Source organism: Ciona robusta, chromosome 4 (assembly GCF_009617815.1).
Source record: "Ciona robusta chromosome 4, ASM961781v2".
NCBI lineage: Eukaryota > Metazoa > Chordata > Ascidiacea > Phlebobranchia > Cionidae > Ciona > Ciona robusta.
Window position 1 is genome coordinate 1,142,051 of NC_143238.1, and position 15,706 is coordinate 1,157,756.

At 33.0% G+C, this 15,706-nt stretch overlaps 1 protein-coding gene across 3 annotated transcripts in view; it reads left to right on the plus strand.

The window, feature by feature from the left end:
- Positions 1-15,706, plus strand: part of LOC149736357 (ral GTPase-activating protein subunit alpha-1-like) — a 31,585-nt gene that overhangs the window by 1,669 nt on the left and 14,210 nt on the right. The window contains exons 7-30 of one of the 3 annotated variants that reach the window (XM_089877458.1): positions 312-427; positions 1,091-1,229; positions 2,039-2,213; positions 2,849-2,914; positions 3,320-3,461; positions 3,958-4,092; positions 4,466-4,537; positions 4,598-4,657; positions 5,098-5,226; positions 5,291-5,395; positions 5,772-5,969; positions 6,241-6,363; positions 6,558-6,679; positions 7,183-7,376; positions 7,775-7,909; positions 8,353-8,478; positions 8,842-9,005; positions 9,348-9,426; positions 10,513-10,623; positions 11,161-11,523; positions 12,037-12,109; positions 12,446-12,747; positions 13,054-13,116; positions 13,705-13,901. In XM_089877458.1, coding sequence (XP_089733584.1) covers positions 312-427; positions 1,091-1,229; positions 2,039-2,213; positions 2,849-2,914; positions 3,320-3,461; positions 3,958-4,092; positions 4,466-4,537; positions 4,598-4,657; positions 5,098-5,226; positions 5,291-5,395; positions 5,772-5,969; positions 6,241-6,363; positions 6,558-6,679; positions 7,183-7,376; positions 7,775-7,909; positions 8,353-8,478; positions 8,842-9,005; positions 9,348-9,426; positions 10,513-10,623; positions 11,161-11,523; positions 12,037-12,109; positions 12,446-12,747; positions 13,054-13,116; positions 13,705-13,901 — 3,389 coding nt within the window. The remainder of the gene's footprint in view (positions 1-311; positions 428-1,090; positions 1,230-2,038; positions 2,214-2,848; positions 2,915-3,319; positions 3,462-3,957; positions 4,093-4,465; positions 4,538-4,597; positions 4,658-5,097; positions 5,227-5,290; positions 5,396-5,771; positions 5,970-6,240; positions 6,364-6,557; positions 6,680-7,182; positions 7,377-7,774; positions 7,910-8,352; positions 8,479-8,841; positions 9,006-9,347; positions 9,427-10,512; positions 10,624-11,160; positions 11,524-12,036; positions 12,110-12,445; positions 12,748-13,053; positions 13,117-13,704; positions 13,902-15,706) is intronic. The other 2 variants (XM_089877461.1, XM_089877459.1) reach the window with 2 other exon arrangements.

Genomic DNA, 15,706 nt, shown 5'->3' on the forward strand with positions numbered 1-15,706 from the left:
TTTTTGGGCTATGTAAGATTCATAGTTAATGAGCAGGCCACTAAAGATGACATTATGGTAAATGTTTTATGAAAAGTTTTCTGTATTGAAAAACTTGGGGTTCTGGTTTAAAAAAACCTTTTGGTGTTTTAAACCAACACACTACCGGCACAGATCGGTCTAATTAGATACGGACAGATTTATTTTATTGGTTCTGGCTATGCTGTTGCATAGGAGTATACCACTGTTGTTTCACTGCATACAATACTTTTTAAAGAGCACATCAAACATGAAATAACCACAATTAAACCTAATTTATTTGATCCCCCCAGATGGTGTTCATCAAGTTGAAATCATGTGTCTTGTACCGCCACCTTCGGGTGAGAAGGTTCCGCTTGACTTGACCAAATATTTTCTGGATTCTGTGCTTGAGTTCATGGTGTTAAAGGTGAGGCAAGTCACATATTTGTCTACCACACATATTTGTCTTTTATTTAAGGCGATGTTGTAGGCAAACAAATTCAAAGAATACTTTACTGCATTTTGTAAATTGTAACCTCTTTTTTCTGTATACACATACACCGTATAACTTTTATGAATTGAGGTGTTAATACAATTTTTTTTATGTTTAACCTTTTATATATACACTTTCTATTACCATTTAAAATTAAGAACCACAGCAGTCAATAAACCTATGTAATTGAATAGGTCAATTAAATAGATTATCAAAGCAAATTTTCCAATACTAACACCATATTGAACCAAATATAAGTTATATACCATGGTCCATGGTAATACATCAATGGGTATCTGTATAAATTAATAGGGGCCTAATTTGTATATATAGGTATAAGGTATTGTAAATTGTATTTTGAGAGAATATACTACTATAATATTTAACTAGCAACTGGTCACTACATTAGATTATTAGAAAACTGTATACAGCCTATGTTATACCTTAAATCTTTATTAAACTAGTAATGAAGCAAAATATTTTAATATTTAATAACATTTGCACTGTCCTGTTATGCAAATATTGCGAATATGTGTGTTATGTAATGAACACCTTTTTAAAAACCCAATAATAAGTGATTGCTTAATTAATCACCAGTCGCAAGCTTTGAGATGGAAGGAGGAACGAATGAAAATTGAATGCTTCAGTTTCCTGTGGGATCTATTCAAGGAGTATTACCTTCCTCATGCATTCACTGACTTCAATTTCAACACAAGCATATACAACACAGCTTTGTGTAAGTGTTTCAATACAGCTACATGTTTTGCACAATGTGTATACTTTGCTAGTTAAAGGATAAAGTTTGGCAAAGCTCAAAAGTCTGTTTTTCTTTCTGTTCTGTTGGACATTTTATTTATTTTCTAAATAATTCATAAGACTCAGGTTTGTGTATATTGTTTTTCAAAAGAAATATTTTTTTATGGTAACACCATTGGAATATGACGCACTGGTTTTCTCGAGTGTATTTTACTTACTACAGTACAGTGAGTACTGATTATAGGTGGTTGGCTTGACATTTCTTTTCATGGCCGAACCTTGACAATAACAACCTCATACCAACCATTAAAGTGAATAACTGTGGTTAGTAGGGTGGTTAGATTTTGTCATGCCCAATGATTTTCAATCTAAAAAATGTAGAAAAGTGATTGACGTACACACATATTGTGTGTTCTAAAAAACTAGAATTAGTGCTGGTTTATTACTTACCTAATTGGTTAATTTTAAATTTATTAAAAAAATAGGGTTATTTTTGCTTTTAACTAACCGCTTTTGAAATAAAACTAATTTTCTGTTCCGCTTAGTTCAATGATAAGACGTCAAGCAACAATAATAAGTAAATCTTTAAAACAGTGACTAACTAAGGTGTGGGGGTTGGTATTACCCCTAATAATAAGGTGATAGTCTCTTTAGCTACACCACTGGTATGGCTTTTATCTTATGAAACCCATTTATCTGTGTTATCTGAAGTAATGTATTGTCATACTTACACAGTAGTACCAAACCACCAACATAACTATAAGTTTTATAATCATCTTAATATTTTAGGTCTTCCTGAGCCTCGTGAGTCGGTAAATTACGTCCTCAATGTTTCCGACTCCGGATCAATTGATCCTCGAATCGAGGTTGCATCGGGATGTTCCATGCTCCAAGCAAGAGTTAGCATCATTAAGTGGATCATTGCTTTCACAGGAAGGTTTGAGAAGACTCAGATTCACAACAAGTTAGTGAAGAATGCCGTATTATTGTATTTTTTTGGAATTATAGAATTAAAAGTGCTTGTAATTAGTTTAAGGAAGTCCAGATTTTTATTAGAGGTTTAGTGTAGCACAATTTTTTGTGTTTGTTTGCATTATATAATTCTTAAAATTTTATTCTGTCCTTACCACTAACTTGAAATAACAGTTTCATTTTTTAAATACTAACTATATTTTGCAAGTTTCCTTTTTATATCTTCAGTTATTTATTTGTAACTCTATATTATCTCTTCTGCAATAGCCTAACAGTTTCAAAGTTAATTTGTTTATAATTGTTGTCACCCTATGGCCTATATCCTATTCCAAACCCAATGCTCATATATACATTAAGCGGTGTCATGCAGTCATCAAGTTTCAAGGAAAACTAGCAATGTTTAGTCATCAGACTATGGATTGAAACTATAACTTGTTATTCTTGCTTGTGCAATAATGCCAAAAAAATGTTAAATGCAACTAATATGCAAAACATTTTGTTTCCCCTGTTTTGTTTAATTATATTAAAATTTTGTTGCTTGCTATTTAGAAAAAAAGTAATTTGATAATTTGCATGCTGTCTTTGAATCAGTGCATGTTGTGTAATTGGACTGACATTTTTCCTCAGACCTGACTCTGCTATTGAAGCACTGCAACGTCAGGTACTTAAGCAGCTGCAGGAATTAAATGTCAGGTAGTTTCTCCCTTGCATTTCCCTCAACTACAACTCCATTTGCTTTGTTTTAAAATTAAAAAGTAAAACTTCTATAAAAAGTATCTTCTAAACAGTGCTGCTGTTTGCATTTTGGTATTGCAGTAGTGTGTTATGCAATTTTAGCTTGATTTAGTTAATTTATATGCTATTTGCTATATGCATGGCGTTTTTTTTGTATGGCGTTTTTTTGACTAAAGATTTTAGTATAATTTAATATCAAATTTTAAAATTATACTGCTGGACTAATGGCTCCTTGGCCTAAACCCTACCTCCTATGACAGGCACTGCAGAATCTAGAATAGACCTAATATAAAACCTAAAAAAGGCATTTTTTTATAAATTGTAAAAATAAAGAAGTGGATTTAAACTGATCATCTTCATCAGTAACAATGATCAAAGTAAAGATGGGAGCGAGAGCAAATCCTCCACTCCCGCATCTTCCAACCCTCCTCAACATCTGAGCGTTTCATCCGTCCAACAAATTGAAACAGAGGCAAACTCCAACACCAGCACTCTCACTGAGAAAGTATGTAAAATTGGAATAGCTATAAAAACTTATGTTAAACAATTTAATAATTGGTTATAAAACACCAGATTATTTGTGGTTAGATTCAAATTTAACTAAACGCGTAAAATGCAATAAAATCATAAAACAGTTAGTGTATGTAAAATATGTATCAATAAATGAATCTTTATTTTAGGAATTAATTATTGCACACTTCCACTCATTGTAAAATCTTTATTCAGTTGTTGATTGTTAGTTTAAGGTTCATCATTTTGTTTTACATCTTGGCAACATTTGAAATTAAACATAGGTAATTTACAAAACTGTGTATAGAAAGTAATTCTCTTTAAATTTCTAGGTATGTATAGACTGCTTATCCATATTAAAAACTGGGCCTGTTAAAAATATATTTTAACGAAAAAGCTTTGTGTTTGTTTGCATGCTGTATGTGCCTATTTTTCAGGTTTTAATATTTCTTGTACAAAACTTTTAAACCACTGTATATTCCCATTGGCAGGAGCCAAGTATATCGAGTGTGTCGAGTTTAGATGATAAACTAAGGTCAAGTGCTTCTGCTGAAGAAGAATTAGTGCGTGATGTGTTATATTCTACAAGGCAAAATATCAACATTGTCCATGAGATGTTTCGACAGGTGTGTTTTATGTTTTAAATTACTTGTATATTTTGTATTATCCTAATAATCTGTATACTGCGTGGTAAATTATAAAAATTTCTAAAATAATTAGGCACTAATATTCTTAATCTTTTTAAAGTTGTTAAGATTTCTAGCTTGTTCTCTTATTATTTAAGCTATTTAATAGTTAGTTAACTAACTTTTGTAAATTTTGTGTCAAAGTCTCTTTCCCTAATTTCTTATGCGTATAAACATATTTAGATCCCATTTAGGTAGCCTTTATTTGAAATTTATTATAACACAAACTTTCTTTTATACTCCCTTCATGATAACCATGTGGTTCATACCATCTGTTATTTGCATTGCTCATTTCACCTATTTATTCTCACAGGCGTTCATGCTTCCACTCACTGAGGTTCCCACGATGAGAAGGGTAGTGAAAGTGTACCAGGAATGGATACAGGTGAATATTCATACACCCCCTTATATCAGGCATATGATAATTTGTGGATTGTTTTAATAGGAAGGAGAGATTCCTCTTTTCATGGAGGAAATACCAAAAGATATGAATGTGGAATCTGAGGTAAATGCTAAATATGTTACAGCAATTTAAAAAACACCGACAACAAATTTACATTCTTAATTTTAGATGTAACAGTATGTTTTTTAGTTTTTAGTTAAATGTGTCGTGTCACAAAGTAATTTAATATAGTTGTGTGGAGTTGTTTAGAAAATTAGGACATAAATTTTAATAATTTACATTTGTTATGCTTGGTAAATGAATATGATAACAGCTCAAATAAAAATACATCACACTTCCAAAAATGCTACAAGTTACAATAAACATATTTTTTGTAGCTTGGGATTTTTTAAATTGTATTAATGCCAATTAAATTCTTGAAAATTTGAAATATATAAACACACGATACAATACTTTTGTGCCAGTGTGCATATGAACATTACATAGATTCGTGCCTTATATAAACTTTTTATATTGAAAATATTTAACATTTCTATGTTCAGGAATCTCATTCAGATGAAGGTGAAGAGAAAGAAGTTTTATCGCGACAAAAATCAACAAATTCTCTTCGTAATGTGTCTTATATGAGAGGCCAGTTACATTCGGTCATTGATAATGCTTTAAATACTCATGTAAGTATGACGCATATGTTGTTTTAACATTTACATTGCTTTGTATTAATTACTTGATGATTAGGTGCGTGCTGGACCACAGACAACCTTACAACTCTTCATAACAAACTCTGCTCATGTATTTCTTGTTGAACCGCCCAGGAACGCTACAAAACTTGTGCAAGCGCAGGTATTTCAGCATTTTTTAACTGTTTGTTGACTAACACCATAAATAGATTTTATTTTTAGTATTTTGCAGGAATAATTGAATAAAGCAAATCAAAAAATTGTCGAAAAAAAATCCTTTGTGTCAGATTACATTAGTACCTTTGTAGTCTATTTTTACTTTTTATTATTTTTTTCTATAGCTGAGATAAAAAATAAGGCAACCCATTATTCACCACTGGGTAGTACCATATATTGTTAAGCGTAATGCTTAAGACACACTTGCCAACAATAAATGCAGCATTGATCTGTGCACCCGGTACCTTCTTCTCTAATTTAACCACTGTGTGGCGATAACGGTACTGTTTGAAATCTGTCAAGTTTTTATTTCTTCTTTTCAGGTTGATGTATGCAAGCGTGTGTTGAATTTATATCGGTACATGGTGATGAATGTGTTTCTATCCGAAGTAACATGGCAGCAGTTGTTACGTGTACTTCTTCATATAACTCGTGTTATGCTGCAAGAAGCCACCTTTGATGAACCATCTGTGAATAAATACGAAACTGTTGCAGGACGCCTTGCTGGCCCAGTATTTCAAGTCAGTCACATGTATTCTACATTCTTAAACTTTTAAAGATATATACGAGTCACATGACAGTTTTTCCCATAACTAATTTTATAATTTCCAAATGTACTTATCTTGTTTTTGTCAGAATATTAGGTCTTATGGAAAGATAATATGTCTGGTGGCAACAGATAAGCAACAGAATATAAGTATTTTTAACATAGTCTTTATCATTTTAACCAAAAAGTTTTACGTTTTTTTTACGAATTTTAAATTTTTATCAATGTTTTTCATTTATTCACAGACCTTGATTGTATCTTGGATCAAAGCAAATCTATTCGTCCAAGTATCACGTGATTTATGGGATGAGTTGGTGGATGTGTTATCATCACTCACCAACTGGGAAGAACTTATCACGGAATGGGCCGTGAGTTTTTTCGAGTTTTTCATATCATATATTTCATATTAATGATTTTTACTTTGTTTTTTTCTTTTTAAGGAAAAGATTCATAATACTTTTTTCTTGCTTTACGGAACAACATAATTACAAAATATTGATGTAATGTGGTAACTTTTTTTTACCAAATACTAATATATTTATTTCATGTTTGTTTGTTGTAGAAAAACATGGAGACAATGACAAGAGTTCTAGCAAGGCATGTTTATAAACTTGAACTACAAGATTTACCACTGGATCGTCTAACTGAGCAAAAGCATAAAAAACAAAGAAAAACTGGCCAAAAGTAAGTATTAATTCTTGATAAACTTTGGTAAATTCTAATGTATTTTGTACAGCATGGTATATGAACACAGTTTTAAAATAATATTAAATTTTGACTACATAGTAGATAGGAATTAGCAGTCAATAACATCTGGTGAGGAACTTGTGATGGCATCTTGGGTGTTGGGGTGCTTATGTCATAGCATTTTAAATTTTACCTACCGATAAATAGGAAGCGACAGAATTCAACATCTTGTGAAGTCCATGCATTAGCTCCATGGGTAATGTGGTAGTTAAAGCATGGTTGGTCTATTTCATAATGTCTTCTGCCTGTCTATGAGTTAGAATATAATGTACATTTGTGGTCATTTTTTTCCATTGTATGCTTTATCGAAAAAAAAAAATTAACAATTTTATATAAAATGGCAAATATTTGGTCACAAAGCAGCGACATAAAATCATTCTTTTTTTTTCTAGCTCAAACTTGCTTATTTTAAATAATTTCCAACATTTCATTTGTCGCAGCAAAAAGCAATCAATAACATCTGAGAATTCTTCTCGCTTAAACGAACGATCATTTAGCCGAGGATGGAGCCAGGATTCGGTTCCAGGAGCAAGTGATGTGGAATCAAATAAAGTCTCCCTGCATCCACCTGAAGAGCAGATCCCGGATGATGTGATCTCTCCTCCTCTTCATGGAAGACCAAGATCATCAACAAGTGAGAGAAATCAAATAGGAATATATTTTTTACTGCTGGATTTTTTTTACTGCCTAAATTTCACAGTTTACATTCTCTGATACGGGTTTCCTAAACTTTTTCATGGTTGAGTTGAATCTTGTTTGCGGCACACCAATTTAAAAAACACATATTTCATAGATTTTAAGTCATATTTCACATTCGTTTCAACCATCATTGTATATTTACCTAGAAAGGTTTACACCCAGTTTTAAAAACCCTAATTTAAATGCTGTCATTACCTGACAAAATATGTGTTTGACACTCCAGAGTAAATTTCACTGCCATATATCTCTATACTAGCTCTTACAATACATTATAATTATTAATTTGCCTTAATAATGAAACCATAAATACCAACCATGTTAACATTCCTCTAGTGATCGGAGACACAAGCAACAACCCATTGTTAGTTCTTCCACACAGAGGGTTATCCGATACATTTGCTTCAAATCAGATGACGGAAAATGAAGGTTTAAAACGATGTAACAGTGCTTCAGATATACCTAACTCAGGTATAATGTTTTATCCATGTGCGAAACGTTCTCTTGCCTTCTTTTTGACAGCTATATAAATATAAAAAAACACCATCCAAATTTCTGGAAGAAAATTTTGTGTTATTTTTTATACTTGTTAATAAATATGTTGGCTCAAACTCAAAGGTAATATCGCATTAACATAATGGTTCCTAAACCATTGTTTGTGGCAGCGAAAGTTGGTTAATCAAGACACATCAGTTTTTTCAATCTATTACTTATTTTTTTGCTTGCATATTTCAGCATGTGTTTAAAACTGTCACATGCTAACTTGGGACCAAATATCAAATAATATTTGGTGCTGTCGATTTTCAGTTTTAGACTCGCGTAGATATACCTAACACCCGAATTAATAATTACAAATAATAGTACACCATACAATAATAATAGTAAAGTATAAAATATATAATCTACTTATACAGACAACACCCTTCATACTTCATCATGTTCATCACAAAGACATAGAAGTGACTCAGACAGTCAAAGAGGAACCAACATTCATTCATCTATGGATAACAAACCTAACCAAGACAATGGGCTGCATGTTGGTATGTGTTTACTTAGTAATGAGATTGTTTTTTTATATTTAAATTGAGAGTTTATAATTTGGTTGAAAATATTAAAAAAAGTTCTATAAAAGCGTTTCTGTCTTATATTAATATTGTTTGCCTTGGTCACTTGCATCTTACAAAAAATCGGGTACATTGCCCAATATTAATACAGACACTTGAAGGATATACTTCAATCCAGTGGTCACTAACAATGGATTGAAGCACCATAACTGCCAACTCTGGCCTAAATCTTGGTTACCACATTTTACGATCTTACTCACGCAGAATAGAATATCTTTCTTTTATAACAGTCACTCAGTAATAGGTGTTTGTATTAAAACTGAAGTTGTTGCATCACAGCATGGCAAGATAACCACCAGGTTCACAACTATGGTAGTGAGAGTGTTGGTGGAAGTACAAGCATCAGTGTCAACAGTTTAGAGGAAGGAGATGATATGTTTGAAATGCTGGCTCAGGAAAGGTTGCACGCTGGCTCAAGTAAAAGTTTTGCTAGCTCTGGGGAGGTGGGTGAAATTATACAATTTTCTTTTTTCTTGAAATTTGATTTTTTGTGGTATAGTCGGATGGGGGAAGATGGGACATTTTTCTTTCTATTTTCCTGTCAATTTTGGTAGTAAACAAAGAAAATTGAAACAATTATACAACTGTATTCTCATAACTCTCATAGACCGTTATTAATTGTTTAAAACCCGATCTGGATGTTTGAATATTATGTGCTAAAGGTGTCCCATCTTCCCCCACCCTACTATATGATGTCTTTTAAAACAATAAGTAAAGTAATTGTAGATATTGATATAACATGAAAGTAAATACCTTGTTTTATATTTTATTTCCTTGTTTAAAAGAAGGGGGAGGTTGTAAGTATACACAGTCAAGATTCAGCTGCCATTGATGCTGACTGGAATCCATGGGAACATATTCAAGGTACATTAGCTAGCTTGGGCTGTTTTTCCTGCTTTCTATTCTATATTCAGGGAGTCAGATTTTTATAAAATAGAATTAAAGTACTGTGGGTAAAGATTGGACACCTTCACAATTAGGGCTGTGGATTTTCCCTATTTTTGTTTAACCGTTAACCGTTCAGTTTTAACCGGTTAACCGGTTAACCGATACAAGTGTAATCCTAATAAAAGCGTCTTGTTTATCGCTTTTCTTTCGCGAATTTAAAGGCAACTTTACGATGAACGTATGGACTATGCTTGCAATACACGGGCAAACGTTCTTAACTTTAAAGTAATGCTTTCTTATTCGTATTCAAACCTGTTTTAAAGCACCTACCGGCTAAATAATCAACGTGTGAATTGCAATTATGACGCAGTTATTAACGTGTGAATTGCTATTATGTCGTAATCAATTGCCAGGTCAAACAATCGCTATTATGATGCAATGAATCCACGTGTGAATGCCTGCTTTTTCGTAATAAACACGCTGCTTGGCTGAGGAAAAATTTAAGTTGTGTATTACACCAATATAATGTTGCAAAACTAGTTAGCCTGCGGTATTAACAATCAAGATTGATGGCGTAATCGCCGTTGTAGGGCACGATCAAAGCAACAGCGTCCCTACGCACTCTGTCTTATTGCAAAACAACAATCAACGAACACGAACACGTGCCTTTCGTGTAAATAAGACAGATATTGATATACGTTTATGCCCTATGACGTCATAGTTCGGTTAACGACTTGAACTTTTCGTTAGCGGTTAACCGAATAGGTTCGGTTAACCGGTTAACCGTTAACTTTTCCACAGCCCTATTCACAATATTTAAATATCCTGATCGTGTTTTAAACAATTAACAACTGTCTATGGAAGTTGTGAGGATATGACATTATAATTCTTTTAATGTTCTTTGTTTACTTCCAGGTGAGACGAGAAAATCGAATAAAAGGTGTCCTATCTTTTCCCACCCTAATATATCTTAAAGTTACTGCATAATATATTACAAGAGTTTTTTTAACAAATGTTTTCCCATAACCTTAATTAAAATTCTTGTTATTACATCACATACAGAAGACAAACAAACTGAAAACTCCAGTGTTGACCGATTTTCAACTGAAGATATAAATGTGCTCCATGAAGCATCTAACTACACAAGCCTTGCAGCGAATGGCATCACTGTTGGTAAGTTGGTGATAGAAATCATATTAATTCATTTAAGTAAATATTGGTGATGGACGATGACAAATATTTTTGAGCTTCATATAACAACAGATCAAGGGCATGCTATTACTAAATCACAAATCATAAATTATTTATATCAATAGTAAAATATTTTTAAAATTACTGTTTTTTAACAGGGGTTAATAAATTAAGCTGCCAGGCATAATTGAAATCTCATACATTTTTATTGAATTTGCTAGAAGAGATTTGTTAGGCATAAAATGTAATGTTTGGTTAGTTTAAAAATTCAAAATGATCACAAAAACGTTGGGTAAACACCATACTCAGATGCTAAATGTTAGGGTATTTTTTTGGAGTTAAAACACAATAAAACTCTGTTTTTAAATGGACTTGACGCTTGAGTCTGCAGCAAGATCCAAACCAAAGATCACCATCATCATGCACAACATACTTAAGTTAATAATTTTACCATCCATGCACATACATACTTTGTTTAATACCTCCATCAGTAAGTCACAATATTTATGTTATCGCCAGGCGTTGGAAACCCAGTGCAATCGCACGGTTTCAACTCCGAAGACTTCGTCACCGACCCCCTTCATCACCCCTCCTCCCCTCTTTCTCTTCCATTATCCCACTCTCCTCCTGCCATCCCAGCTCGAGTAGCTCTCCCCTCAAATGTTAATTTATTTGACATCAACTACCTGTCACCAAATTTAAACAACCCCCAACCTACCTCACCCAGTGACGACTCCTCAGTTATAAGCGACCTGACCCCTACTTACCCGCCCCCAATGACCCTCAGCCCCACCCAGCCCCTCAAATCCTCGTGCCCCGACCTAACCCCCCCTCCCCACACTTGCACCACTAACTTGACACCAAGTAACCCTGATTTACACGGTGAGTTATGTGCGAATGATGTGGCACGCACACGTGATGCATGGCTCATGCACACTTGCCTGGTTTGCATGCACACACAGCACTCACTAATCCACACGCCTCACCCTACATAATGTGGCTACAGTGTTCCCCAAAAAGATTTATTTTCTTTTAAGGGAAAACTGGCCAGCTTGAAAAATAACTGTTATTTCAGTGAATTATTTGCAGCAGAACTGCTACCAGTGTTTTTAGTGGGTCAATCAAAACTAACCCTTTTTTATTTTTTGTTGTTTTTATTCTTAACCAATAATAAATAAGCCGTCATTAATTTTGTTGTTTTTTGTGGTGTTTTTGTTGTGAAAATGGTATGAGCAGATTTTTAGTTAACCAGCTAATTTTGATTTTTGCATGGGGTGTCACTAAACTAGACCAATTAATCTTAATTTAAAACTCATTGATTTATTATAGTTAATTTGTTAACTGATTAACATTACGGATAAATTTGAACATTTTTTCATACCATTAACTCCACAGAAGATGGAGCTTCTAACAGTTCAGGTCAAGATTTAAATTCTCCAACTTCAGAATTTCATCAAAAACAACTAAGGTAGTTATTATTTTCCCTAATAAAGATTGTTACTAGTTTTTAAATCTTTTGCTTAGTACCTTTATTCCTAAAGTCTTTTTCAAATTTGATTTCAAGGACAAATACATTTGTACTGTGAGGTCCTATTTCAGTTACTTTAAGTAAGGGATATCTCTCTTTACACTTTTATAAAATACTGTGCAATTTTATTATGTTTCATGTGTTCTATTCGTAAAAAAAGGGCAAGTGATTGTAGTTTTATAAAGTTTTTAACTTTGCTTGGACTTTTATCAAAGATTTTAACAAAAATATAAAAGCATTTTTTCTGTATAAAAACTTTTGTACCTGAAATTTCAGTGACGCTGGCTCTAATGAATTACTGATGGGAGAACAGCACACTCCAGTGTTCACTTCATCTCTTCCATCGGATGTTGCTCCTCATGATGCGGATGACTCCTTTGAAAAAAGTGATGACACCATCCAACATCTTAAAGTCACAAAGATTGTTCACTCTGGAGCAGAAGATGTGGTTTCCGTGGAGACTTACGAGATGGATGTGGACACAGATGCACATGAGCAAGAGGAAACTCCTGAGGAAGACCTCCTCGCAACATCCACTGAAGATATTTTGCTTCAACACTGCAGCACACCTCAAATCGGTGAGCAAGTAATTGATTTATCACCCATGTATGGTAATCAACTTCTTTGTCTTGTATATATTTTCCATAGTTTGCACTTTTAATAAGGAAAACATCATTTGTCTGTTTTTTTTACAGTTTGCTATCATACAATGTATAAGTTTTTTATTAAATAATGGATTACTTTAATGTGTTATTTCTATTCAAAACACGCTTGAGTTTTTGTGTATGTAGATTAGTAGAAACTCTCCATAGTTTTAACTTCATTCAATTTGTGTCTAAATATTTTAACAAACTATTTATATTATTTAAAATAATATTCCACAGAAGTGAAACAAGCAAACACACTTGAAGACTCAACATTTGATGAATCTCTTCATAAAACAACGGGTAACAGAAATGAATATTTAAACCTGCAAGAATATTATTGTTGACTTGGCCAAACATTTGGTTCATTTCCACTAAGTGGACAAACACACCCGTTTATCCCATTTGTTAGATACTGTAGTATGTGATTTATGTTAGATATGCTTCTTATTTGATTATTTAAATGCAAAATCTTTCTTAACCAAATTGAGAGCAGTTTCGGAACTCCTGGGCTTAGTCAGTCACCTGGATACGTGGTCCAATTATAAGTATAGAAACTGTCATCTATTAATTTAAGGAAGCTTATAACTTAACTGAACTTCGAGGCCTAGAATTCTGAAAATTAATCCCTGCTTTATTTTCCCTTGCACTATGTGTGGTGCTCTCTAGCACAGCTGTGTGGCCACTGCACTATGTTTGGTGCTCTCTAGCACAGGCGTGTGGCCACTGCACTATTTGTGGCGCTCTTTAGCACAATCGTGTTATAAAGAGCTCACAGCTAGCCACACAAGGTACTCAGAGTCAAAGAAGCAATAAACACTGCAGTATTTTCCTTGTCATTTTATTTTGTGTTTTTGGTAAATAACTTAAACTGTAAAACATGTATTCCAGATACCTCACACCACAATGGATTAGAAAACTGCAGCATTATGGCTGGTGGGAAAAAAACTGGATGGTTTCCTGATGTTGCTGTTGCTCTGTGGAGAAGGTTGCTTGGGATAATGGGCGATATCAATAAAATAGAGGATGGATTAATACATGAACTTGTATTTGATTATCTGCTGGAACTGTGGGGCATACTGTTCAAAGTTAGTAGAAACGTTAGATGTATTTAAGACTTTAGGAAAATATTTTAGAGGCATTCGGATCATGTAAAATGTTAAAAAAATTTTGATTATGTAAAATATAACACATATTTTAAGCCCATTTGATCATGTAAAAAGTACATTGTAACAAGGATAGCTTTTTGCATCTTTAGTGAAACCAGCAAGGTAGTAGGGGGTCGGCTTAGACTGGAGTTTGTGGGGATATTTTTTGTTTTAATGCTAATAGTATACTAATACTTTATTTGTTGCAGTTTTTAGCAATCTGTTTATTACAAAATATTAGGTTTTAAAATGAACGACAGACATAATCCAAATTGTCTGCTATTTAAAGTGCATGGCAGAAGTATTTTTTGTTTCTATTCTGTATGGGTGAGGTCTGTGAGGACCTGGGATTTAGGTCAGATTTGGCTCATTACCCCAACAACCGTGTAGCCCGGAAGTAACGTGCACGCGGTAGTGAAGTTCTTTATTCATGTTTCAACTAAGTCTCGTTTTCTGTCCTGATTCTCGACCGGTGGACTCCATCTGCAACTATTTCTGCGAACTCGTTCTTCGTTCTGACAAAGTCACGTTTTCTGTCCATAAATAATATATTTGTTTAAGCATCTTACTAAAATCATTATATTAAAGGTACATTACTAATTTACTATTAATCACACCTTACAGTCACCAAGCTTTCACAAGCTGAGTAATATTGTTTAAAATAGTAGGTCAGTATATATAACAACATACATATTGTATGAATCAACCACAATTGTAGGTATGACTTGTAAAATAACAGTTGGTTTGGTCAGTTTTTTTTTATTTTTCATTTAAACTATTCCATTTTATGCACTAAAAATAACCACTAATTAGGCTTGTGTGTTAAAAACATAAGTTGTTTACCAAATAAATACACAGAGAAACAGACAATGTTTTTCTTACCTAATACCTGTGTTATTATAATTGATATTCTATTACTTACTAATCATATATAGATACTTGAAAAGGCTCTTTTAGTAAAAAGATACAAATTGTTGTGCCATGGCATATAAAATGTAGGTTTAATACAATTTACATATTTTTACCAGACTAGCCATTTACTTATATATGGTTAGTAAAAATTAAATTATAATAAATAACACAGGTACTTAAAAAATAAAAAAATTCCAGTTACTACTAATATTGATAATGAAGATGTATTTGAAATCCAGATTGTACTACTGATTTAATCAATACAGTCAAAGGCCTTAACACCCCATCAAATATGTTAACTCCTATACGCTTTTCTAACTTTTGAACCTTTATTTAATCTATAGCAAGCCATGCCTTGCAACCTTGGATTTAGGCCATAGTTGACCTATTATCATAAATAACTGCTTCTAATATTTAACTTTAAAAAAGTCTTAAAACTGAATACGAGTTTTATGCAAAGTAACTTTTATCAATTGAATTACTCAACATGAATCCGATTATTTATTTATAATAAGAGCCTAATTAACTGTGAATACTAGATTTACTTGTATTAGTTGCTAACATCCAACCTGAGGTGGGTTGAAACCTAAATGAGCAGGAAGGAATTGTGGATTTGGTCTGTGACGCGTTTAGTGTTGAATATATCATGTGCTCTGTTATGTTAATACAACATTGGTGATATGGTGTACCAGTTAGAAAGTATTAATCATTAACTATACTTGTATATTACATGCATATGTAGTGAGTTACGCTACCATTGATTATATATGCAGTAGCATGGTAAGGATATCATGTGTGTGGGAGCTGCATTGATTTTCCATTGTTAAATGCAG